This window comes from Plecotus auritus, assembly GCF_963455305.1.
Source record: "Plecotus auritus genome assembly, chromosome: 2".
NCBI lineage: Eukaryota > Metazoa > Chordata > Mammalia > Chiroptera > Vespertilionidae > Plecotus > Plecotus auritus.
In genome coordinates this window covers 81,534,498-81,560,307 of record NC_137771.1, presented here as the reverse complement: position 1 = coordinate 81,560,307, position 25,810 = coordinate 81,534,498, and the positions used below count along the sequence as shown (strand labels likewise).

General features: G+C 42.9%; 2 protein-coding genes and 1 pseudogene across 4 annotated transcripts in view; 1 reads left to right on the top strand and 2 right to left on the bottom strand.

The window, feature by feature from the left end:
• DEK (DEK proto-oncogene) overlaps positions 1 to 13,513 on the bottom strand; it is a 41,263-nt gene extending 27,750 nt beyond the window's left edge. Inside the window, exons 1-5 of the mRNA XM_080658091.1 lie at positions 13,134 to 13,513; positions 12,619 to 12,784; positions 8,748 to 8,849; positions 8,403 to 8,512; positions 1,471 to 1,565 (exon numbers count right to left, since the gene is read on the bottom strand). Coding sequence (XP_080514217.1) covers positions 1,471 to 1,565; positions 8,403 to 8,512; positions 8,748 to 8,849; positions 12,619 to 12,775 — 464 coding nt within the window. The 5' untranslated portion in view covers positions 12,776 to 12,784; positions 13,134 to 13,513. The remainder of the gene's footprint in view (positions 1 to 1,470; positions 1,566 to 8,402; positions 8,513 to 8,747; positions 8,850 to 12,618; positions 12,785 to 13,133) is intronic.
• On the bottom strand, positions 331 to 1,073 carry LOC308242591 (large ribosomal subunit protein eL32-like; annotated as a pseudogene). Its single transcript has 2 exons — positions 964 to 1,073; positions 331 to 801 (listed from the first exon to the last, which is right to left on the bottom strand). The product of its transcript is annotated as a large ribosomal subunit protein eL32-like (transcript).
• An 8,245-nt stretch (positions 13,514 to 21,758) lies between the features above and the next one.
• Positions 21,759 to 25,810, top strand: part of RNF144B (ring finger protein 144B) — a 181,529-nt gene continuing 177,477 nt past the window's right edge. The window contains exon 1 of one of the 2 annotated variants that reach the window (XM_080654332.1): positions 21,759 to 21,987. The gene's annotated coding sequence lies outside the window, so the exon portion shown is untranslated. The remainder of the gene's footprint in view (positions 21,988 to 25,810) is intronic. The other variant, XM_080654333.1, reaches the window with a different exon arrangement.

The window sequence follows — 25,810 nt, the reverse complement described above, 5'->3', positions numbered from 1 at the left end:
TTAAAAAGTAGCCAACGTTTCTCTGAATCTTAGAAGTACTCCTAATAATCTTTGATTAGTGCACAAACACAACCAGATTAGAGTATTAAAAATTGAAAACACCATTTACCAATTAAATCCTAAATATAGTAAAACAATACCTAAGTTAATTCATTAGAAAATAATGTAAAAAGTTTTCAATACTATAAAATTCATGGACTTGATCATTCTTCTGACTGCTAATTGTGACTAAATATTACATTTCCCCCTCAGCATTCCTACTTTAATGTTTCAAGGAAGGAATAGACAATAAAGAATTCCCTTTTCTAATGTCAGAATTTTATTATTTTATTAACACAAATACAATGTGTACACAATCTGTTTATTTTCTTCGCTGTGCAGCTTGGCATTGGAATTGGTGGCTCTGATGGCCAACTGGGCTGCTCCTTCCACAATGGCTTTGCCATTCTTTGAGGAGACGCTGTGAGCAATTTCAGCACAGTAAAGTTTTTTGCACATCAGCAGCACTTCAAGCTCCTTGACATTGTGGACCAAAGACTTCCGAAAGCCACTGGGCAGCATGTGCTCTGTTATTGGGCATTAAAATCTGGCCCTTGAATCTTTTGCACATCCTATTGTCAATGCCTCTGGGTTTCTGTCAGTTCTGCTTAATTTTGATATATTGGTCTGACTGGTGCCTGATGAACTTCTTTTTGATAATCTCTGGTTTCATGAGAGGTCTGAGGGCAGCCAAGGATGCCAAGTAGGAGATGGCTGCCACCTCCAGAGGCAATACCGAGGAAGAGGATTAGAGTTCTTAAGCTACAGGGAATTTAATAAACAAAAACTCTCATATATCATCTTGTTTGCATTATGGTGAAGGACATTGTTTCTATCAGTTATTATCTTCAAAACAACTAAACAGTACCTATAAGTGGAGGAACAGAGTGGCTGACAGAACAGAAGTGAGAGAAAAGTTTTCACTATATTCCCTTTAGACCTTCTGAAATTTCGACTGTGAATGATTTGCCTGTGTATATTGTTCTTCCAAGAAATAAAATCATCTTTGCATTTTCAATAATCTTGATAGCCATTATTTATTGAAAACTAATGAAGATACCAAGTTAATGGTTATGAAGACAAATCAGATCCAGGCATTTAAAGCAAAAATTAGCAGTCTACATATGGGTGGTCACATTAAATATTTAAAAATAAAATTTAAAGCACATTGATCAGCCCAGCCAGTGTGAGTCAGTGGTTGAGCATTGATCTATGAATCAGGAGGTTTGATTGCTGGTCAGGGCATATGCCTGGGTTACAGACCCTCGGTCCCCAGTGTGAGGTGTGCAGGAGGCAGCCGAGATCAATGATTCTCTCTAATCCTTGATGTTCCTCTCTCTCTCTACCCCTCTCCCTTCCTCTCTGAAATCAATAAAAATATATTAAAAAAACCACATTGATCAAAACATGGTATTTATAAAAATAACTTACTTTTTCAACATTTCTTCCTTCTTTTTATATTGGGTACTTCCTTTTTCAAATGGAAAGCCACTGAACTGACCCACATTCTTCTTTAATGAGGAAACCTGAAAATGTTTCTCTTATTATTAATACTACTTATTACCCAGTAATGTACACAAGAAAAAATTCAAGCCTACATCTTTATTTTCACATCTATCTCTAAGCTACAATACTGGTTTATGAAAAATTTCTTATTCACAATTGAAAAGTATACTTATTACTAAAATATTATTAAATATATAATTATTAAAGTTTATTTTTATTATTGACAGTATTTCAGATGTCCCCTATTTCCCCCCCCTTTATCCCCCTCCATCCAGACCCCAACCCACTCCAGGCCTTCACCACACAACTGTGTCCATGAGCTAAGCATATAATGTATATAAGTTCTTTGGTTAAGCCATTCTCTTTCCTCCCCCACCTCCCTTCCCTCTGGTATCTATCAGTCTGTTCCATGCATTCATGTCTCTGGACTTATTTTGTTCATTAGATTCTGCATATAAGTGAAATCATGTGATATTTGTCTTTGACTGGCTTATTTCGCTTAGTATAATAATCTCCAGGTCCATTATAAAAGGCTTACAAAGATAATTTTTTGAAAACGAGAATTTGAATAAATTATCTAACCCCACAACTCAAAGTTAGAAAGAGAGCAACAAGAAAAGCCCAGTGTAAGCAGAAGGAAGAAAATAATAAAGATCAGAGTGAAAATAAACGACATAGAGACCAAAAAAACAATACAAAAGATCCCAAGAGCTGGTTCTTTGAAAGGATAAACAAGATTGATGAACCTCTAGCCAGGCTCACCAAGAAGCAAAGAGAGAGCACCCAAATAAACAAAATCAGAAATGAAAGAGGTGAAGTAACAACCGATCCCACAGAAAGACAAACAATTATGAAAAATACTATGAACAACTCTATTCCAACAAAATGGATAACCTAGATGAAATGCACAGATTCTCAGAAAAATACAAGATCCCAAAACTCAATCAGGGAGAATAAAAAAACCTGAATAGGCCGATAACCACCAAAGAAATTGAAGCAGTGATCAAAAATCTTCCAGCAAACAAAAGCCTTGGTCTGGACGGCTTTACAGGGGAGTTCTACCAGGCATTCAAAGAAGAACTAAAACCTATCCTCCTCAGACTATTCCAAAAAGTTCCAGAGGAAGCCAGCATTACCCTAATCCCAAAACTAGATAAAGACACCACAAAAAAAAGAGAATTACAGGCCAATATCCTTGATGAACATAGATGCTAAAATCCTCAACAAAATTCTAGCAAATCCGATTTAGCATTACATTAGAAAGATCATACACCATGACCAAGTGGGATTTATTCCGGGGATGCAAGGATGGTACAATATCCGCAAATCAATGTGATATATCACATAAACAAACTGAGAGACAAAAGCCACATAATCATATCAATAAATGCAGAAAAGCCTTTGACAAAATCCAACACCCTTTCTTAATAAAAACTCTCAGCAAAGTGGGGATAGAGGGATCATACCTCAACATAATATAAGCTTTATATGACAAACCTACAGCCAACATCATACTCAAAGGGCAAAAACTAAACTCATTTCCCCTGAGAATGGGAACAAGACAGGGATGCCCACTTTCACCACACCTGTTCAACCTAGTACTGGAAGTGCTAGCCATAGCAATCAGACAAGAAGAAGAAATAAAAGGCATCCAAATTGGAAAAGAAGTAAAACTGTCATTCGCAGTTGACATGATACTATACATAGAAAACCCTAAAGACTCCATCAAAAAACTACTAGACCTAATGAATGAATTTGGCAATGTAGCAGGATACAAAATTAACACTTAGAAATCTATGGCCTTTTAATATACCAACTAGTGGCCCGGTGCACAAAATTCGTGCACCGGGGGAGGGGGGGGATCCCTCAGCCCAGCCTGCACCCTCTCCAATCACACATCCCTCTTGCAATCTGGGACCGCTGGCTCCTAACCGCTCACCTGCCTGCCTGCCTGCCTGATCACCCCTAACTGCCCTCCCCTGCCAGCCTGATCTCGCCGCCAACTGCCCTCCCCTGCCGGCCTGGTTGCCCCCAACTGCCCTCCCCTGCCAGCCTGATCTCGCCCCTAATGGCCCTCCCCTGCCAGCCTGGTTGCCCCCAACTGCCCTCCCCTGCTGGCCTGATCTCACCCCCAACTGCCCTTCCCTGCCGGCCTGATCGCCCCTAACTGCCTCTACCCCCACCACCATGGCTTTGTCCGGAAGGAAGTCAGACGTCCGGAAGATGGCTGGTTGACCTGGTCTAATTAGCATATTACCCTTTTATTAGTATAGATAAGTTATATAGGATAGGATTGCTTAAATGGGGCGGGAGAGCCTTTTTCAGCAGGAGGAGATGCTCTTGGCAGACAAAAACACATCATCTCTATATCCGGACTGATAGCCAATCATATGCACTATACTGCCAAACCAGTCATTAAGAAATTGAATCGCTTTCTTACACCTTACACCAAACAGCTGTTGCCCTTAAAACCCCTGCTCAGCCCCCACCTTAGGTTCTGCCTTTGCAGTTCACCCAGATTTGGTTCTGATTGGTCGGTTTCTATGCCAGTCAGAGTCAAAAGCTCCACCTCCTAGGCAGCCACTGGCTACTTGCAGTTCACCCAGATTTGGTTCTGATTGGTTGGTTTCTATGACAGTCAGCATCAAAAGCTCCACCTCCTAGGCAGCCATTGGCTCCTCACAGTTCACCCAGATTTGGTTCTGATTGGTTGGTTTCTATGACAGTCAGCGTCCCCAGGCCTATCTCCGGGCCTAATCAGAGAGGTGGGGCTAATCAGCAGCCACCCCAGGCTGCTGGCGAGCGGGCTGAACTGCTGACCTCTTGGAGAGAGAGAGAGAGAGAGGCGCAGCTGCTGGCGAGGCCCAGAGAGAGACAGAGGCAAGGGCTGATCAGCAGCTGCCACGGAGGCTGCGGATCAGACCCTGCTTCTTTCTCTGGGCCTTGCCAGCATCCATGGCAGTTGCTAATCAGCCACGCCTTTCTCTCTCTCTCTCCCAGAGGTCAGCAGTTCAGCCTGCTTCACCAGTCCCCGCCCACCTGAGCCTGCTGCACGCACAGCCTGGTGTTTGGATGTCCCTTCGGTCGTTTTGGACGATGTGGACCCTAGCTCTTTATATATACAGATTATAGATAGATAGATAATGAACTCACAGAAAGAGATACGAAAAAAACAATCCCATTTACCACTGCACCAAAAAAATTAAGATACGTAGGAATAAACTTTACTAAGGAGGTAAAAGACATGTACTTGGAAAACTACAGGACATTGAAAAAAAGAGATAGAGGAAGACATAAACAAATGGAAGAACATACCATGTTCATGGATTGGTAGAATCAACATCATTAAAATGTCCATACTATCCAAAGCAATCTATAGATTCAATACAATCCCCATTAAAATACCAACGGCATATTTCAAAGATCTAGAACAAACTCTCCAAAAATTCATATGGAATAAAAAAAGACCCCAAATAGCCACAGCAATCTTGAGAAAGAAGAACAAAGTTGGAGGGATCACAATACCAGATATCAAGCTATATTACCAAGCATGGTTCTCAGAACTGCCTGGTACTGGCACAAGAACAGACATATAGACCAATGGAACAGAACAGAGAACCCAGAAATTGACCCAAGCCATTATGCTCAATTAATATTCCACAAAGGAGGCAAGAGCATACAATGGAGTCAAGACAGTCTCTTCAATAAATGGTGTTGGGAAAATTGGACAGATACATGCAAAAAATGAAACTAGATCGCCGACTTAAACCATACACAAAAACAAACTCAAAATGGATAAAGGACTTAAATGTAAGATGGGAAACCATAAAAATCCTACAAGACTCCATAGGCAGCAAAATAGCAAACATATGTCATAGCAATATCTTTACAGACACAGCTCCTAGGGCAATGGAGACTAAGGAGAAAATAAACAAATGGGACTACATCAAAATAAAAAGCTTCTGCACAGCAAAAGAAACCATCAACAAAACAACAAGAAAGCCCACTGCATGGGAAAACATATTTGCCAATGATATCCTACATAATAAAAGGCTAATATGTAAATGACCGAATGGTGGAATGACCGGTCACTATGATACGCGCTGACCACCAGGGGGCAGACACTCAATGCAGGAGCTGCCCCCTAGTGGTCAGTGTGTTCCCACACGGCTCATGGCTGGCGAGCACAGCAGCAATGGTGGGAGCATCTCCCGCCTCCGTGGCTTAGGCCCACTAAGCCATCAGTCAAGACATCCCCCCAGGGCTCCCGGATAGCGAGAGGGCGCAGGCCAGGCTGAGGGACACCCCCAAGTGCACGAATTTCATGCACCGGGCCTCTAGTTTCAAGCAAGGGTTTAATCTCCAAAATTTACAGAAAACTCACACAACTTAACAAAAGGAAGATAAATGATCCAATCAAAAAATGGGCAAAGGATCTAAATAGACACTTTTTAAAAGAGGACATACAGAAGGTCCAGAGACATATGAAAACATGCTCAAAGTCACTAATCATCCGAGAGGCAAATCAAAACAATGAGATACCATCTCACACCTGTCAGAATGGCTATCATCAACAAATCAACAAACATTAAGTGCTGGGGAGGATGTGGAGAAAAGGGAACCCTCCTGCACTGCTGGTGGGAATGCAGACTGGTGCAGCCACTGTGGAGAACAGTATGGAGTTTCCTCAAAAAGTTAAAAATGGAACTCCCATTTGACCCAGTAATCCCACTTCTAGGACCATATCCCAAGAAACCAGAAACACCAATCGGAAAGGATATATGCACCCCTATGTTCATAGCAGCACAATTTACAATAGCTATGATTTGGAAACAGCCTAAATGCCCATCAGCAGGTGAGTAGATTAAAAAACTGTGGTACATCTACACAATGGAATACTATGCCACTATAAAAAAGCAACTTTTACCATTTGCAAGAGCATGGATGGAACTGGAGAGCATTATGCTAAGCGAAATAAGCCAGTCGGAGAAAGATATCACATGATGTCACTCTCATGTGGGATATAATGATCAACATAATTTGATGAACAAGAATAGATCCAGAAACAAATGGCAGGGGAGGAGGGGAGGGTTAGAGAGCAACCAAAGGACTTATATGCATGCATATTAGCATAACCAATGGACACAGACACTGGGGCAGTGGGGGCTTGCCTGGGGTGGGAATGGCTGGGGGGAGGGTTGGGTCAATTGGGGAAAAGGGAGACATATGTAAAACTTTAGACTATATATATATAGTTATGATTAAAACTTTATATATATAGTTATAATTACTTTTATATATAAATAAGTATATATATAAATATATATATATATTTAAAAATTTTGATTTTGGACAAATAAAAAAAAAGGAATCCACACAGACAGAAAAAAATAAAAATAAAAAAGGGAAACCGTGGATAAGGGAGGATTACTATATATGCTCCCTGCCTATCAGTCACTTAGTAGTTGGCTCAGATGGACAGTAGTGTTATCTCAGTGCTTGCATTCAAGTAATCCTTATTTTATTTATTAACCAGATGCCCTGTGCATGACCTTGGAGGAGTTGGGGGGTCCCCTCAGCCTGGCCTGTGCCCTCTCACAGTCCAGGACCCCTTGGCGGATGTCCGCCTGCCGGCTTAGTCCCGCTCCCGCCGCTGCCACTGTGCTAGCCAGTCATGAGCCCGGCTTCTGGCTGAGCAGCGCTTCCCCTGTGGGAGTGTACTGACCCCTGGTGGTCAGTGTGCGTCATAGCAACCGGTCGTTTCGCCATTTGGTTGATTTGCCTATTAGCCTTTTATTATATAGGATGGCCCCAAAGCACTAGAGGAGTGATGTTGGCAATTCAGACATACCAAAGAGAAGCCATAAAGTGCTTCCTTTACGTGAAAAGGTGAATACTGTATAGTATTATAAGATATTTTGAGAGACCACATTCACATAACTTTTATTATAGTATCCTATCCTATATAATAAAAGGCTAATATCCAAATTGTTCCATCGGGAGTTCGACCAACCAGGAGTTTGACTGCTCGCTATGACGTGCACTGACCACCAGAGGGCAGCACAGAACAAAGGAAAGCCCCAGCCGGCAGCAGAGGGAAGGAAGGCCTCGATTGGCCTCGATCGGCCCTGATCTCCGGCCAGGCCTAGGGACCCTACCCGTGCATGAATTTCGTGCATCGGGCCTCTGGTATTGTTATAATTGTTCTATTTCATTATTGCTTACGGTTAAACTCTTACTGTGTGTAATCTAGAAATTAAACTTTATCATAGGTATATATGCATAGGTCCAATACTATCCTTGGTTTCAGGCATTACTGGGGGTCTTGGAACAGCGGTTGCCAACTGGTGGTCCGTGAACCGAAAGGTTGGTGACCACTGTCTTGGAATGCATCCCATGCAGATAAGAGGTGACTACAGTAAAATAACTCAGTAAATGAAACACTGATTTTAACAAATCTATTGGCAAAGAATTACCAACTAATTTATCAGTTATTTGTTCAAAAGGATATGCAATTATACTGTTTATTCTGGATGACTAAGAAAAAAGTCGAAAAAATAATTTCTTATACAATTAAAAAAACCACTAAAATCATCACAATCTGACATTTCAGAAGGGCATAAAAACAAGTTCAGTAGAAAGAGTCCTGGATATTGCAATCCTAATTGCTAATATCCAGCTATGTATCCTGTGATAAGTCATTTAGAAAATATGTCTCAGTTTGTTCACTTGTATGGTATGGAAATTAAACTAGCTGATTGCTAAAAGTCCTTTCTAGGACTAAAATTTGCTTCTATTGTGAAGTATTTTAAATACATAAACATGCTACTAGGTTAAAGGTATAAAAAGGTCTTAACTGTGCCTGGTCTGTTGTAAAGTAGCTTATGTAGATTTCTCAGTTCATCGGTTTTCTTCTTACTCAGAAAAAAATGTATCCTTTCAATTTCACACAGTTTCTGCCCCTTTCCTAGAAAAAAATACCATATTAAAGTTAAATGCCATTATGTGTTAATGCACTTGCAAACTTAATGAAAACTTTATAACATAATTTACTTAACTTTTGCTTTAATATGGCAAACTAAATAAAATAATACCAATGATATATTACTACTTAGTAAACACTAAAAACTAAGCACTGCTAATCATAATTTTTGTATTTAGGCATTTTCATCATAAAATGAAAGAACACAGAATAAACTTACCTTGTGCAATTGTAAATGGCTCTCTTTGTAAAGAAGAGACTTGCATTGTCAACCTCTCTACTTTTTTCTTTTCCCTCTTGCCTTCCACGATGAGACTCTTTTCTAGAAATTAATTTAATACCTCTTAAATAACAAGTTGAAATATATTAACTATTGCATAAATATATAGGAAATAATCACAGAAACTTAATACCATACTCTTTTCCTTAATAGGATTTTTGAGAATATAACATTAACAGAGATGAAAATACTTGATCAGTTAATAGCAACACCAAATTTTTGAGTAACATTATACTTACCTGGCAACCTCACAGGGGATCCAATATTTTAAAAAATCAGAAAGCAAACAAATTTATATTCAACTACAATTATTGCTAAGTCGTCACTGTAAAAAATTGCCAAGGTCCTCACTTAGCCTATTCCTTAATTAGACATAATTCTATTATTGTATAAATATATAGGAAATAACTGAAATTCAATTTACTATATCACAGAAAACAGTTAGCTTAGACAAGATTATAATAACTTAAAAGATATACAGAAAAGCAACAATTTAGTTGACTGACCTAAAAGAAAACAAAGGACCTTAAGTAAGACCAAGCAGCCTGGAGTTACTATGGATAGGGTAAAATTCTAAAAGTTTACATTTACTGCAATCAAGTGGGAGGGCATTACTTTGTAGTTTAATAAATGACGTTCATAATTACGATCATAAATCATCCCAAAAATGTTAAATTCCGTCTAGTCCAGATTGCCATTTTTTTTTTAAAAAAAAAAGGCAATATAGAATATATACTTTAAAATGTAAAACACTAAGCTGGCTTTTCTAAAACCACTTACCTACTGACTGAGATCAAGTCAGATAAATAAGAGGACCCCATACTATAATGTTGGCAATCCTTCCAATCATTGAACTGAATGCTTATTTTGTGCAAAGCTGCATTAGCTACAAGGGAAGGTTGAGTAGATGATTATGATAGTGACTATCTTTTAGAAGATCATGCTTGGGGGAGAGAGAAGGGGGGGAAAGAGAATAATGAGACACAAATATCATACTCAAAAGTAGATGATGACAGAACACTTTTTTAAAAAAATACATTTTACTGATTTTTTACAGAGAGGAAAGGAGAGGGATAGAGAATTAGAAACATGGCCCCTGCTGGGGATGCGCCCACAACCAAGGTACATGCCCTTGACCGGAATCGAACCTGGGACCCTTCAGTCTGCAGGCCAACGCTCTATCCACTGAGCCAAACCAGTCAGGGCCAGGACACTTTTAATAAAGACACAAACAGAGTTCTGAGAGTTGAGGAAAGAATAATTATCTTTGGATTAGGAATCCAATGAGGATCAAAACATTGGAACTGGCTTTGAGGGACAGTTAAGATTTTGAGATGTAAGGATTTGCACATAGAAGCATGAAATAGACTGTCAAATCTCAGAGGGAAGGTGGGGGTGGGTGGGAAGAGATCAACAAGAACTTGTATGCATGTATGCATAACCCATGGACACAGGCAATAGTGTGGTAAAAGCCTGGGGCAGGGGGGCTAAAGGGGTCAATGGAAGGAAAAGGGGGACATATGTAATACTTTCAACAATAAAGATTTTAAAAAATAAAAAGGATTTGCACAGAAAGAATCAGGAAAAGGGGATTCCAGCAGGTAAATTCTGGCGATGATATACAGAAAAGAAAGCACCCAAAAAGCAACCCCTGTTATTACCCCACTTCCTTTCTTTGAGTGATTTAAACCATTAGGTTTGAGTTAATTACATGTATAAGCTAATAATTTTCCTGGTCTATCTCAAGTCCAGAGTTTTTTTCCCCAGCTTCATCTAACCCGGCTGCCACTGGACAGCTCTACTTCCTGTCCTATAGGCACCTCACTGAATGTATCCAAAATAGAAGTCATCATCATCTCCAAACTCGCTCACCTTCATGAATTCTATTTTCCAGAAAATGGTAACAGTATCCATACAGCTGCCACAGACAGAAATCTAGGAGTCATCTTTTACTAGGCATCCCCCCGAAGCCCTGCCAAGAACACTATTGCTAAAAGTCAGTTAATCCCTTATTTGGTACAGACTTCATTGCCTTTTTTTTTTTTTTTAAATATATTTTATTGATTTTTTTACAGAGAGGAAGGGAGAGGGATAGAGAGATGGAAACATCGATGAGAGAGAAGCATCGATCAGCTGCCTCCTGCACGCCCCCTACTGGGGATGTGCCCGCAACCAAGGTACATGCCCTTGACCGGAATCAAACCTGGGACCTTTCAGTCCGCAGGCTGACGCTCTATCCACTGAGCCAAACCAGCTAGGGCTTCATTGCCTTTTTTTAAGCCTCAGTAGGATACTTAAATTTTCAGGGCTAAGTAAGATAAAACCGTCTGAAATTTCAGTTGTTCCATTAACACCTAAAATGAGGAATAATAAATCAGAACTACTTGGGAATATATATTTTTAAATTTTCATGTTGAAATTCATGATCTCTGTGGCACCCAAACCCTGTCTTTAAAAAAGACTAAAAACAAGCCCTAGCTGGTTGGCTCAGAGCATGCAAACTAAAGGGTCCCCGGTTTGATTCTGGCCAAGGGCACATGCCCGGGTTGTGGGCTGGATCCCCTGTTGGGGGCGTGCAGGAGGCAGCCTATCAATGATTCTCTCTCATCATTTATGTTTCAAATATCTCTCTCCCTTTTCCTTCCTCTCTGAAATCAATGAAAAAATATATTAAAAAATAAAAGACTAAAAACAAAAAAACTGGAGGAAAAAGTGCTGAGAAAATCTTGGACCAGTAGATATTACAGCCAATTTTGTTATGGTACTATGCATAGTTAACAAAATAACATTTTTTTCCTAAGCATTTTTGCACTTAAATGTGGACATGCTCCCTTCTTAGAGCACTTACCACTTTAAACAAAGAAAAGGCAGACCATTCTGTGTAATCTCAACCCAGATTGTATTTATAAAATGCTGAACATGGACTGACTGGTTTTGGCTTAAAAGAAATGAACAGTTAAACCTGCTTTTTAAACACTTCATACGTATGTCTTCCCCAGTTTGGCTGCCTTGTAGCCACATATTAAATCTAGACTGGGCTAACATCTAAGAATGTTAAGATCTCTAACACGGATTTTTAGGTGGCTGGAAATTTAGGCACACTTCAAAGAGGCACTGCCTCCTCTGCTTTGGATGAACTGATGATGCAGTGCCTTTCCTTAATTCCCTAAGGTTCTCCTGTTTCATGCCTCCCGTCAAACGGTGAATGATGTTCTCCCTCAACACCCAAAGCCAGACAGCACTGAGAGCTCCTATTTTACTTTCTTTCATAGCTCACTGCTTTCACATGCAACCACTTTCTCAAGGAGCAACAGCTTTCACGTCATCGGTGTTTCCCCGTGAAAGTAACTCCCCGAGGCCTTTGAAAAGGACCTCTGCTGGAATTCAGCAAACAAATTAAATATGTCCAGGACTAACCTCCAGCGCAGTGTGTCGTTTCATTAAGGACTTTACAATAACCTCAAAAGGCAAAAGATTAAAATAAAACAATACCTTATTAACGTAAAAGGCTAAGGAGTTTTAAAAACAGATCTGGAACTTACAAACTTCCAGTCAAAGGACAGAAATGTTATGAAAGCATTCTGATGCTAAGGAGTCAGCTGCACTCCACAATACGTACTAACAACACTAACAGTATGTTTTATAAAAACTGGAATTCACAAAGTTAATTCTCTGCTATTGCTCAACACAAAACCAGAGACAAGATTTCGCATTCTTGCTGAACACTCCACTCAATTTAGTGCCTCTAAGCGCAAAAGAGCAAGAAATCTGTTTCCTGTAAAATCCATCACTCAGGGACAGGACTTCCCACCTTTCTCTTCTTCCTCGTCCTCGTCTTCCTCGTCTTCGTCCTCCTCCTCCTCCTCTTCCTCGCTTTCCTCTTTCGGGCCGGGAATTTCGGGTTCCTTCTCGGACGCGGGCTGGTCGGGGGTTCCCTCTCCCTCCGCCGCAGGGCCCGAGGAGGACATGCTGGCGGCCTGCGGGCGGGAGGGCGCCAGCGTCTCGGTCTCCTCGCCTCCGGCGGGAAGGACGGGCGGCCCCAATCCCCCGACCCTCACAGCCCAGGAACGGGGGCCGCGGGACACCCGCCCTCAAAGTTGCCCCTCCGGGAGCCGGGACAGCGGAGCTCCCTCCCCCGGGACGTCCCTCCCACTCCCCCCGCGGTCCGGGAACCCCCGAGGCGGGAACCGCGGAGCGAGCCGCCCCTCCCACCTCCCGGCCGCGCCGAGTCCCCTCCCCCCGCCCCAGGCCGCTGTCCGAAAGGCCGCGGCGGACGGGCGGGCCCCACGGAGCCCTCCCGGCCCCCCGCCCCGATGCAGCCCTCACCAAGGGTCGCGGCCGCCGCGGGCCTGGCGCGCGTGGGCACAAGGGCGCTCTGGGAGGCGGCGGCGGGCGCGGAGGAGAGGGCGCGCGGGACGCTGTCTGGCGTGAGGCTCGGGCCGCGCTCCCCGCTCCCCAGAATCAACAAGATTTTCAAAATGGCGGTTCGGGCAAGAAAGCGGGAATGCGGCGGCCAATCAGGCCGCGGGCCGGGGTTGGCGCGCGCGCACGGGAGGCGGGGCCGGCGGCGCCTCCGCGGGAAACCGGGTGGCGGGCGGAGCGGGGCCGCGAGAGGTCGTCCGGCCGCGCGGGGAGGCGCGCGCTCCGGTCTCGCGCGGGGCTGCGTGCGGCTGGCAGGCGGCGGCCGGGCTGCGCTGGACGGGCGCTAGGGGGCCTGCGTGGGTTTCGTTTCCAGGCATGTTGGGGGAGGGAGAGGGTGCCGGGGCGCGGAGAAAGAGGCGTGGTCACGGGCCGGGCCCGGCGGGCCGCGGGTGCGAGAGAAGTTTGCAAACCACGGCGTCGCTGTCTATAGTATTTCCCAGGAATGGAGGGGACTTGCGAAATGAGCGCTCCCATTTAGGTCCCAGAGTTCTTGCTGGCGGCGACGCCCGATTCCGCTGTATCTCTGAGGACCCCGCCGCCGCCTGCGAGGTGCGCGGTAAGGAAGACGATCTTGTCACCTTGGAAGTTCACGTCGCCGGAGACAAGTAGATTTCCAGACCTGTAATTGTAGGGGGGAATCGTGTGTTGATTATAATAGAGGAAACGAGCATTGCCCAGGCCAGACCCTTCCCTCAGAGTTCTAGCATCTCTACAGATCTTTTCATCTCAACACTTCAAAAACTGAATGCAGGATTGCTCTTCCTCAAATACTCTCCCGTTCTGTATGTGGTTCCCCTCATTTTCCCCAACAACTAAGCCACTAGCTGCCCAAAGGATCCTTTTACGCAATGGACTTAATGGAAATACGATGCATCCAAATACAAAAATAAATGTGCCTGAATGGACTCCGGATTGCAGCGCAAAATTAGACATTTCCTTTGAATCTTCTCCTTTCCTTTTATGCCCCTACCAAAAACATAAGCAAATCTTGTCATTCCAACCTCAACTTTTATACCATTTCCCACTCCACTAATGCCATTCAAATCCCGTCCTTTCTCTTCGTTTGCGTGGATTTCCACACAGCCTGCCACTCACTGGTCAGGTGGCTTCCACATTGCCACCCCATCACCTACTAGTCACATAGCAACCAAGGTGTTGCTTTAATCAGATTGGGTACTTTTCTTGCTTAAAGCTCTCCCATGGCTTCCCCTCATACTTGCAATAAATTTCAAGTACAGTGCTTTATAAGGTCCTAAGTAATTCAGTTGCTGACAGTCTTGATCTCATCTCTCCAACACAGTTGGCTATTTCAGTCACACAGCCTTACTTCATGTTTCTACATAAAGACAAGCTCATTCCTACCTTGACCTTTCCACTTACTTTTTTCTGCTACCGGTAGGACTGCTTTTCCCCCAGAAATTTCAAATGATCTGTTGCACCTTCACATCATTTAGCTCTATGCTCAAGTGCTTCTCCTTCCTCGGTACCATCACTATTCCCTTCCCATCGTTTTTCATTCATTTATATCCTATCTAATAAAAGAGTAATATGCAAATTGACCATCCAACACATAAGATGGCTGCCCCCATGTGGTCAAAGATGGCTGCCCCCATGTGGACACAAGATGGCCGGCAGGGGAGGGCAGTGGTGGGTGATCAGACTAGCAGGGGAGGGCAGTTGGGGGCAACCAGGCCTGCAGGAGAGGACAGTTAGGGGCAACCAGGCCTGCAGGGGAGGGCAGTTGGGGGCGACCAGGCTGGCAAGGGAGGCAAGTTAGGGGTTACCAGGCCGGCAGGGGAAGGCAGTTAGGGGCAATTGGGCTGGCAGGGGAGTGGTTACGGGGTGACCAGGCTGGCAGGCAGAAGCGGTTAGGGGCAATCAGGAAGGCAGGTAGGCAGGTGAGTGGTTGGGAGCCAGCAGTCCTGGATTGTGAGAGGGATGTCCAACTGCCCTCGAGGGGTCCCAGATTGGAGAGGGTACAGGCTGGGCTGAGGGACACCCCCCCTCCTGTGCATGAATTTATTAATATATATATATATACTAGAGGCCCGATGCACTTGGGGGCTGGGGGGTTGGGGAGGAGAGGTCCCCTCAGCCCGGTCTGCACCCTCTCTCACTGCTAGGCTCGCTGCTCCTTAGTGCTGCTTTGGAGGCAGGAGAGGCTCCTGCCACCGCCACTGCACTTGCCCGGCTTCTGGCTGAGCAGTGCTCCCCCTGTGGGAGCAGTGCTCCCCCTGTGGCAGCTCTTGCATTGAGCATCTGCCCCCTGGTGGTCAGTGTGTGTCATAGTGACCGATCGTTCTACTGTTTAGTCAATTTGCATATTATCCTTTTATTATATAAGATATTCAGCACCTGCTTTCTGCTCAGCCCTATGGAGCTAGAGAGCAGGACTAAGGAAGATCTTGTTAATAGATGACATTTGAAAAGAGATCTTAAGTAAATGAGAGCAGTGAAAAAAGACCGGATATATTCTGAAGAATTCTGTAAAGTATTGAATATGGGGTATAAGAGAGAAAAATTAATGATGACTTTGGATTTTTGGTTCAATAACCAGAAGAACCAAGTAGCTATTTGCTGAGATGAGGAAGACCTTAGAAGCTGGAAGGACATGGAAGGGGTGCGGTTGTGGGGATTAGGGGAGTGTGTGATGAAGAAAGGGATCAGCTGTTTTGTTTAAATATGTAAGGTCTGAGATTCCCGTTAGCATCTAAATGGAGACTCAGAATAGGCAGCTGGATGCAAGAGTCTGGCATTCAGAGGAAGAAGCTCTAGCTCAAGATATGAATTTAGCAGTTGTCAACATGGAGATGGTCTCTAAAACCCTGGGGCCAGATGAGTTCACTAACAGTGAATATTGGTATAGATGAGGAAAGGTTCAAGGTTGTACCTTGGAGCTCTTCAATGTTTAGAGGTTCAGGAGAGGAAGAGGAACCAGCAAAGGAGATAAGAAGGAGCAACTGTAGCCAGTGAAGTGGGAGGAAAATAAGTGAACGTTGTGTTTCAGAAGCCAAGTGATCAAGTGTCTAAGAGGGAGAGGGTGGTTAACTGGGTCAGAAGCTGCTTTTAAAGGTCAGGTGAGACGAGAACTAGAATTGGCCATCTGATATAACAATGATGAATTATATATAACTGACAACAGCTATTTCTGTGGGGTGGTGAGTATGAAGGTGCCAGGAGTGGGGATATAGAGAGACAGATAGGCAAGGAATGGATTCTGATGATCTTTTAGAAATTTTGGTGTTCAGGGGAGCAGAGAAATGGGGCAGTTAGCTCAAAGGGAGTCTGCTGTTTAAGAAGGAAGATACAATTGTATATTTATGGGATGATGGGAATGAATCAGTAGAGAGGGAAAAATTGATGAAAGATGGAGGGGCAATAGCTGGAGCTGAGCGACCTACAGTACGTATGTCAAGTTGGGTTCTCTAAGGAGATGCTGAAGCAGAATTTGAGGAGCTAGAAATTTATTAGGGATCAGCACCTGTGAAATGAAGGGGGAAGGAAGCAGGATTGTACAGAGGAAGAATTCCAACTGTGAATCAGATCTGACAAAGCTTCAGTCAGCCCTGTGGGGAGCTCTGGAGTGAGTATTCTTCTTCTGAGTGTTCTGCCTAGCTGAGCTTTTATATGCCAACCTTGCTTACTGCATGCAAGCTGTCCCAGGAAGGGCATGACCTCAGATGCAGTGACTCCACAGCTGTAGCAGACCCTGAAGGAGCTAACAAATGGAGGCTCTGGACTGCAGGCTCTACAACTGGGCCTTTGAAGGGGGATCTGGGTGGCACATTTCCATGTTTCCCACAGATGAGAGGTGACAGAATCTAGTGCACAAGTGGAGGAATTGTCCTTAGATGGAACATGGACAGTTTCTAAACATGGAGGATTATGTGTACCCACACTAGGTGGGTTTTGGCAGATGTGGTGGAAGTTTTAGAAGTCCATTAAGTTTTTCAGTGAAGTCAGGAGCAAAATCATTGACAATGAGTGAGTGTGGGAGAGGACTGTTGCAAGTTTCAGGAGAAAGGACACATGAGTTTGGTAGGACAATGGTGATGGATGGATTAGGGAATGTAATATGGTTGCTAGGAAGCTGCAAGGAGGACCCAGTGGGAATAGTGACCATGAAGTCAAAGTGAGACCAGTTAGGATTATTGTTTTTCTCCAGACATATTCAGCTACCCCGGAGTAGATGTGAAGATGGCAAAGATTTGGGTTTAATCAGGTTAGGATTTTGCCAGGCCTGTATGAAAACAGGAGAGAAGTGTAAGTGAGGTGAGTATATGGGCAGGACAATGAACATGATGGTGCATAGAATCTGAGTTGAGTAGGGAGGAAAGTAAAGACACTTAATGAAAATGGGCAAGATCTTTATATCTTTGTTGCATCTATCACTACCTGAAAATGTCATTGCCTGTCATCCGGGTAAAACAGTAAGTTCCTTAAAGCTTCAGGGACTCTGTCTTATTCATTATGGTATTCTCAGCACCTGAAGCAGTGCCAAACACATAGTAAGTGGTCAGTAAGTATTTGCCAAATGAATGCAAACCAATCTTATTAAACTCTTATTATGAAGATTCAGAACAGTTTTTGTTTAATGAAATGATATGTAAGGATAGGATGGGTTATTTCAGCAAAAGTTTATTTAACAGCAGTTCAACAATTTTGTTTAACAGCAAAAGTTTATTTCTCATTCGGTAAAGCTTTCTGTTGGTGCAAGCAACTCCCCAGGGCTTCCATTCATGTGTTTTATTTATTTCTTTAGGCTACTTTGATCTTATAGATCCACTATCTCAACACAAGTCCTTGGTGTTCATGATGGGGAAGCGGGGGAAAGACAGCAGGAGAACTCATTCCTGCCCTTCTATGATTCTGTTCATTGGCCAGTGACCAAATCAGTCCTATGACCCCACCTAACTGCGAAGAATCTAGGCACAATAGGGCACATATGGAGTAGTTGGTGAGCATAGCTGCCTCTGCACAGAAGGGGCTAATAATGGCCATTAGATAAGGTACAGTTGAGGTGAAGAGGGAATGTGTCTGAAAATATCTGTTAGTTTTGTTTTTGGAAATACAGGGTGAAGCAAAAGTAGGTTTATAATTGTTCCTATAGAAAATAATACAACAATTAATAAGTAATAATACAAGGATAGACGTTTGCGTACTCCAAACTATAAACCTACCTTTGCCCCACCCTGTTCTTAAACCCTGATTCTTAATGTTTTTTTTTATTTTGCTTTGAGAAGTTTTCATATATACTGCACACATATATCTGTTTTTCTCATACACATATCTAGCTCTTACATACATATATCTATCCTTCCCAGACTATAAGCTTCATGGACAGAGACCATGTTCATGCTATATATTCTCTCCCAGTACTTGGCACAGTGCCTGACACATAGAAATACCTTAAAAATATTTCTTTAATTGAAATGCATCCCCTTTTGGTGCTTAGATAGTGGCATGAGTGTTGTCTGGTAGCTATTTAAAGACCTTCCAGCAATATCAATTCTGTAAATGAACATGGCTTGAATAAGCTGAGGACCAGGTTCTTATTTAAACCTGTTCATAAATATAAATATAGGGACACATTTGCTTCTTCTAAAAACTAGATATCATATTCTATTTTGGTCGAAAGAATTAGCCGAAGTACACACTTTAGTATTGTGATGTTAGTTTTAAAATATGTGAATGCAGCAATATCCAGTTGGTTGGTAATGACAATGGCCAGGAAAGACTATTCAGAGTGAGCAGTAGGAGAAAATGAGGGAGATCGTGGTTAGACTTACAAAAGTCAGAGAAGTGATAAGAGGTTTAAAGTAAAAAGAGAAGAAAAATAGAAATAAAAAATAGAAAATAAAATTGAAGAAAATAGAGCTCAGCTAGAGAGAGAGAGAGAAGGCAGCAAATCTTAAAACAACAACAAAAGAATAATGAAGAGCATGATCTAGAGGTAAAATGTTTGGCTGTTCTACTCTGGCTCTGCTCTCCTAAGGCCAGCCAGCCCTTCCCCCTTGCTTTCTTCTATATTATTTTTAACATTTTAAATAGTTTATTGACTTTTAGAGAGAGAGGAAGGGAAAGGGAGAGAGAGAAACATCGATGTGAGAGCATAACACTGATTGTCTGCCTCCTAAAGGACCCCTACTGGGGACTGAGCCACAACCCCAGCATGGACATGTACTCTTGACCAGGAATTGAACTGGCAACTTCTGGTGCACAGGACAACGCTCAACCAGCTAAGGCACACTGGCCAAGGCACTTGTCTCTTGCTTTCACCTTTGCTCATTTGTCTCAGAGTCAGGTGGGAGGATCCAGCAGGGAGCCCTAGTACCTCAGAGCACCCTTGCCCAGGCCTCAGGATTTCCATGAAAGATTACAGCCCATGATGTACAGATTACAGCCCAAGATTACAGCCCACGATGGTTACAGCCAAGTAATTCAGCTCTCAATAGCAGCCATAGATGTCTAGAGCTTAGTGAATCTAGAGAGCATGGCCTACTAGAAGTAGCATGAACACATGGGTCCAGACTGAGGAAGGTCATAAAACAATTAGATGGGAGGAGTGAAAGCTATAATAAAATTCTCAAAAGGAGAGGGAAGCTGGAGTAGGGGCAAGCTCTTACATAATAGGAAATTTGGGAGTCATCAAAGTGAATCCTGTATGTCAAAATTTCCATTAATTCATTCCACTACTCAGTTACAATTCAACATTATTTTAATCCTTGAACTGTATGAGAGTTACTGTGAAAATAAAATATTTCATTAAAAGACCCAAACAAACGATTTTCTATATCTAATTTCTATTTACTTCTATTATTTCTACCACTGACTCTCCTCCCTCCACACTTCAGGAAAAGTTTCTCTCTCTAGGGATTTGTCATGGGATTGAACTTATATTTCACAAAGGCAGGAGGATCTATATACTCTGCTGTTCACTGATCTTGTGCCCCTTTCTAGAGTTCTCCCTGATTCGCTCTCATCCCTAACCCCTTCCTCATTTGAGGATGAAAAAAAAAAATCCTCCAGCCATAATGAGCTTTAAAGAATTCTTTAAATTCTTTGAATTGACAGGTCTTTCTTACCTTTGGCTCTCTCTCAGTGCTATACCCCCTACCGGAAAAATCTTTCTCCTCCTAATCTCTGTCCCTGTCCAAATTACACTCACTCTTCAGGTCTCAGTGTGAAAGTCACTTCCTCTGGGCTTCATGTATACTTCCTTCTGTGTGCTGTCCTCCATCAGAGTGTTTAGTTTTAGCAGCCTGTTTACTTGTCTGTCCCTCTATTCAGCATGGTGAGGTTGGAGATGTTGCCTTTCTTATTAACTCTTGTATCTTTAGCACCCAGCAGTGTCTCTAACTAGCAAGCATTCAATAAATAATGAATTAATAAGAAGGCCAAAGTTTTTGTGCTAACCTTTCCCTCCTCCTCTTCCTATGTCATCTAAGCTGGTTCTTTGCAATAACTTGTTTGGTAAGTTTATCTTCCAATATCCACTTCCTGCCCAATAGAAAAAACTGGCAATTCTAGTAAGTATTCATTTTTTTTTCCAGCTCTCAGATTAGAAGTTACCTGATCAATCTTTAATAGGTATTTGTATGATCAGGACTCTATAATAAACTGGTTGCTTCTCATGTTAATTCCTAACATTCTTTAAATTATAGCATGACTGATTAGGAATAATGCTACACTGCCTCTAACCTACCCCATAAATATATAGTATATGGATAGGTGAATGAATGAATGCACTGCAATGCAATTTAACTAGTCACCTTCCACATCCCCAGCAGGGGTTATGTCACTCCAGCTCCTACATATTAGTGATACAGCAATATTTTCACGGACCCCCATGCATCGATATCTTTTATATTACTTAGTATGCCCTGCCCATTGCCAGTTCTCTGGCCATTAGAACTCTCTTTGGGTACATCCACCTGTTCCTTTCCAGAACTTTGGCTTCGGAACTGCGTCTCTCCTAAGTAAGAACAGAGGCTCAGGGCATGCTCAGTAAACAAAGCCAGGTGTAATTTACTGCTCTGGCCCTGCCTTGGAACCCTGACAGGTGGCAGGTATCCACAATGCTGGCAAAGGAGACTTGCCCTGTTTTGTACAGCTGAACGTATTTTCCCCTAGGCTAGGCCAATCTAATGTCCTGGCAACCTAAATTTAAATAGTGGGAACGTCTTCATTTAAAAAACAATACAACAGAAGAAATTATTTTGAAAAAATTAAAATGACTAGCAGGAGATTCTCAGTACAATCTACATTAATATCAAGAGGTAAGTGATGTGGTGAGGACACACGAGGACGGAGGCGGGGGATGAATGGACGTGGTACCTATCTTTAACCTCATTGGGCAGATCAAGATTTTTAAAAGGGGTTTTGAGATTGCTTAGCCCCAGAATTTCAAGGACCTAGTCGATGCCTTCTTCCTAAGAGCGCGTTTCTGGGGGAGGCGGTGCGTGCACGCGCCGGAGGGGGGCAGGCTCGGAGAGGGGCCACTGCTCTCTTGAATAAACAGCAGGGGGAGAAGGGGAGCGCGGCGAAGGGCCGCGGGAGGGGAGAGGACTCTGGCTGCTGGGGCAGGGCAGGGGGAAAGGGTTGAGACACGCCCGGGGGCAGGTTGCAGGAGATCCGACCGTCTCGGAGACCCTGAGCAGCTGCGGGGCGGAGCTGACAGAGGACTCCGAGCGGCGCACCCCCTCGCCAGCCCTGCGCTCCCACGTACCCTGCTCCTCACTCCGACCTCGCGCGCAAGGTAAGGAGGGGCGCGGGGTGCAGCCCTCTTCCGAGCGCGGCCCGGCCGGCGTACCAGGTGCGGTTCGGCGTCCCCAGGCTATTACCTTCTCCCTCCCTTGCCCTTTCCGGGTCTCCTCGGCATCCTGGAGCTCTGGGAGGGCTGCCCGCAAGGAATCGGGACCCTCCGCCATCCCGGCTTTTACTCCGCGGCACGTTGGATCCTTGTCTCCTTCCTTCTCTCACTTTCCTTACCCCCGGAATCCCGCACCTCGGGCTCTGGGGGAGGAGGCGGGTCTTCCACCCTCACCAGGTGTGGGGCGCAAACACCGGCACCCGCCCCCACCTTCACCCCCCCCCCCGCCCCCGCACAGTGTGCAATGATTTCCCAGCTGAAATATCACAGCTCCTTTCCTTCTGTTACCATCCTAACTTGGGGGGCAAGGGGGGGCGGTATTCACTCTTGGCCAAGGTCGGTATAGCGTCTTTTGTATCTGCACCAAATGATAGGTTGAAGGTCTTTGGGGTTTAATTTTCCTGAAAATCAAACGTGATAAATTTCCAAGGTTTTCTGGGTGACTATGAAGCTAGAACTTTATCACAGCCCTAGAGCAATAGCTCCTAGTCCAGCGCTGCTGAGATCCTGATTCGGAAATCGGTGTGTGTGTGTGTGTGTGTGTGTGTGTGTGTGTGTGTGTGTGTTTGCGGGCTTCTGTGTATTAACCACTTTCGGTGATAGCAATGCGCTCTTCCTTTATAATCGCTTGAAAGTACCTGTAGGGTCCGCGTAGGGTGTGGGGGCACCCAACTGTTTGTAAGCCTCACCTGGAAATAGAAGTGTGAATAGAAAATAAAAACAGAGTGAAAGCTTGGTTTCCCTCAAGTTGATGAATTTGGTGGGGTACCATTGGTTCAGAGATGACAGTTTTGGGAAGGGAGGGTTAAAGTTCATTTGCAACTCAGATATAGGATGGAGAGAAATACCACTTCTAAGAGCCCCCATTAAAGAGTTAGCTTTTAAACATCAGCTTAAAAAAATATAAGAATTCCTTTGCAAGTACTCTGGCTATTAGAAAGGAATGAGGCCTATGCTGGTGGGAATAAAATAATCTTCCTTCATTTGCTTGCATTGACTGACTTTCTCTGTCAATGACTACTGGCATTTTTATATGTTGGTTACTTTAAGGCTAGAGAGCCAAGTGGATTATTATCTCTAGGAAACAGGAAGAATGGACATATTTTCATAATTTGGATCCTGTTTACATTCCTAATTATTCTTTAAGATATATTTTATTGATTCAGAGAAGGAGAGAGAGATAGAAACATCAACGATGAGAGAGAATCACTGATCCACTGCCTCCTGCACACCCCACACTGGGGGCTGAGCCCACAACTCAGGCATGTGCCCTGACTGGGAATCAAACCTGGTACCCTTCAGTCTGAAGCTCTATCCACTGAGCCAAACCAGCTAGGGCTACATTCCTAAATATTTAAACCAAGCTCTTCTACCCTGAATTGGTTGAGTGTCTGTAAGTTATATTGTATTTGAATTTACACAGATAACTAAATGTTGCTCCAAATTGTACTTTGTCATAGATGTACATATGCTGCTTTTCATATATATATATATATATATATATATATATATATATATATATATGTATATGTACCTGAACTATTTTAAGCACTTAACAAACTCTCAGAATGTAACTACCTGGGAAAATAAAGATTTTGGTCTTTTGGAAAATTGAGGTGAAGCACTAACTTTTAAAAATACCATAAAGGAGGTATAATATGAAATCATACAACTTTTAATGAAATGAAATGCTTATGAAATAGGGATGGTATTTGGTACCTGCTTTCAAGGATTTTAAGGACAAGTAGGAGACTTTCTGTAAAGCGTTTTGAACTTGAAGAAGAGTCACTGTCTAGGTATTGAGCCAATGTGATTGTTTCCCTAGCAAACTTTTTCTTCTTTCTAAAATTAACTTTCCCTTAGGAAAAACAGTGCAGATGCACACGATTCAGCTAACCAGGTCCAGAAAATACTGTTTGAATTTTAAAAGTGACCTTAACTCATCTGTATAAATCTATTGTTTGCAGCCTATGTCAAAGAATATGCAGAAATATTCATTGCTTGCTGACCTTTTCAAAGCACTGGCTTAATGAGGGGAGTTATGGACAGAATACAAATTATATTATGAATTTTGTGGCTTGGGCAAAACTATTATAATTTTTTTCCTAAGGTTTTTGTGTATATGTGTGTACACTGGGTCTGGGACTTACATAATTATGTATATATATATATATGTAACACATGTTTTTAATAGGAACAAAAACCCACGCTATTTTTCTTTATGGCAGAACACTGTAAGCATTAGGTTTTGATTACTTTTTCATGGAAATTTTAATATGACAGAACTAAAAACTTCAAGGAAATAATTCCATAAAGATCTGTTTGGAACTGAAGGCCCTGTTAATAAGACATGTTTGAAGCCCTTACTCTGTATGCTTAGGATATGTGGAGCAGTCCTTTGTGAGCGGGTATGGGTGGTAGATCCAATTCTGGCAGCTTCGACAGTGGATGATTAGACCCTGCCACTCTTCTCCAGACCTTTAATTTGGTCTGTAACTTGATGCTTCGCTGACCCTACACTCTCCCTGCCACGCTAGCTCACAGAGGAATTGCAGGCACTCTGGACTGAACGTTTTTTTCCCCTCCCATCAATTAGAACATGTTTGCATTGGTTGCAGAATGCAGTTACATTTTTAGCTCAGTATTCTAAGAAATACCTTTAGCTGTGAAGAGAGTAGTCTCAGTGCAGCCTAGATCACAAATTGCCTTATTAAATCTCTTTGTTAATTTCCAATGATTCAACTACATAGAAATAATAGTCATAGAGTATTAAAATTGGAAGGCACTTTGGAAGTCATCTAGATTCTAATTATTTCTTTCTATAGATGAATATTGAAACACTTCATAGTCATAATCCATACTTTGAGAATACCCATTAAATTTTATATTCTTTCCAGTTCTTGTACTAATGAGGATTTTGCTAATTTTAAATGAATTTACATACGAGTTCAATAAGGTAGGAATGGCAGCAAAGTACACTGCAAATCTCAGCTAGATTTCCAATGAAACTCAAAGTGTGATGTTAAAAGCAATATAGGTCATTTACAAAGATAGTGAACTATTCTAAACTAGCATCCTAGGTTTTTCATTACAATAGGTGGGAGGACTACTTCAACTGGCTGACAGAAGAAAAGGAGTACACTAATAAAGATGAGTATAAACAGAGCAGAGTAAGATGGTGAAGCGTGTGAAAAGCATAACTTACTAAATCAGCAAATCCTTCAGGAATGGTTGGCCTTTAGACTCCTCCCCAGAGATTTTCATCTGGAATAATGCAAACCATCATTGGAGTTTCTAGTCCTCAACACCCTATTGAGCTAAGGCTTGATTTTGGAAGTTCCACTGAGGAGACAGGGGGAAACTAGGTAAGACAGGGAGGGGGACCATGGGAGGAGGAGGAAATAGAAGCAGGCTACTCAACCCGGCAGACTTACTGAGACAACTCAACTGGGCAGGGAGAGAAAGGAGTACACCCAAGAAGTGAGTTTTAAAATGTGTGGATGTTACTAAGACAAACAGCTTGCAAATAACCAACCATAAGGCAGTGAAACGTATAAACCAATCCTAAGGATGTTGCTAAGGCAAAAATTTTTGAAAGGACCAATCAGAAGCTAGCAAGGCTAAATTAAAAAGTGTGAGCTTTTTTCTCGCTCTTTCTCTTTTCCTAGCGCACTAGATTCTTGGATTGATGGCAGAAGACGTACTCCCC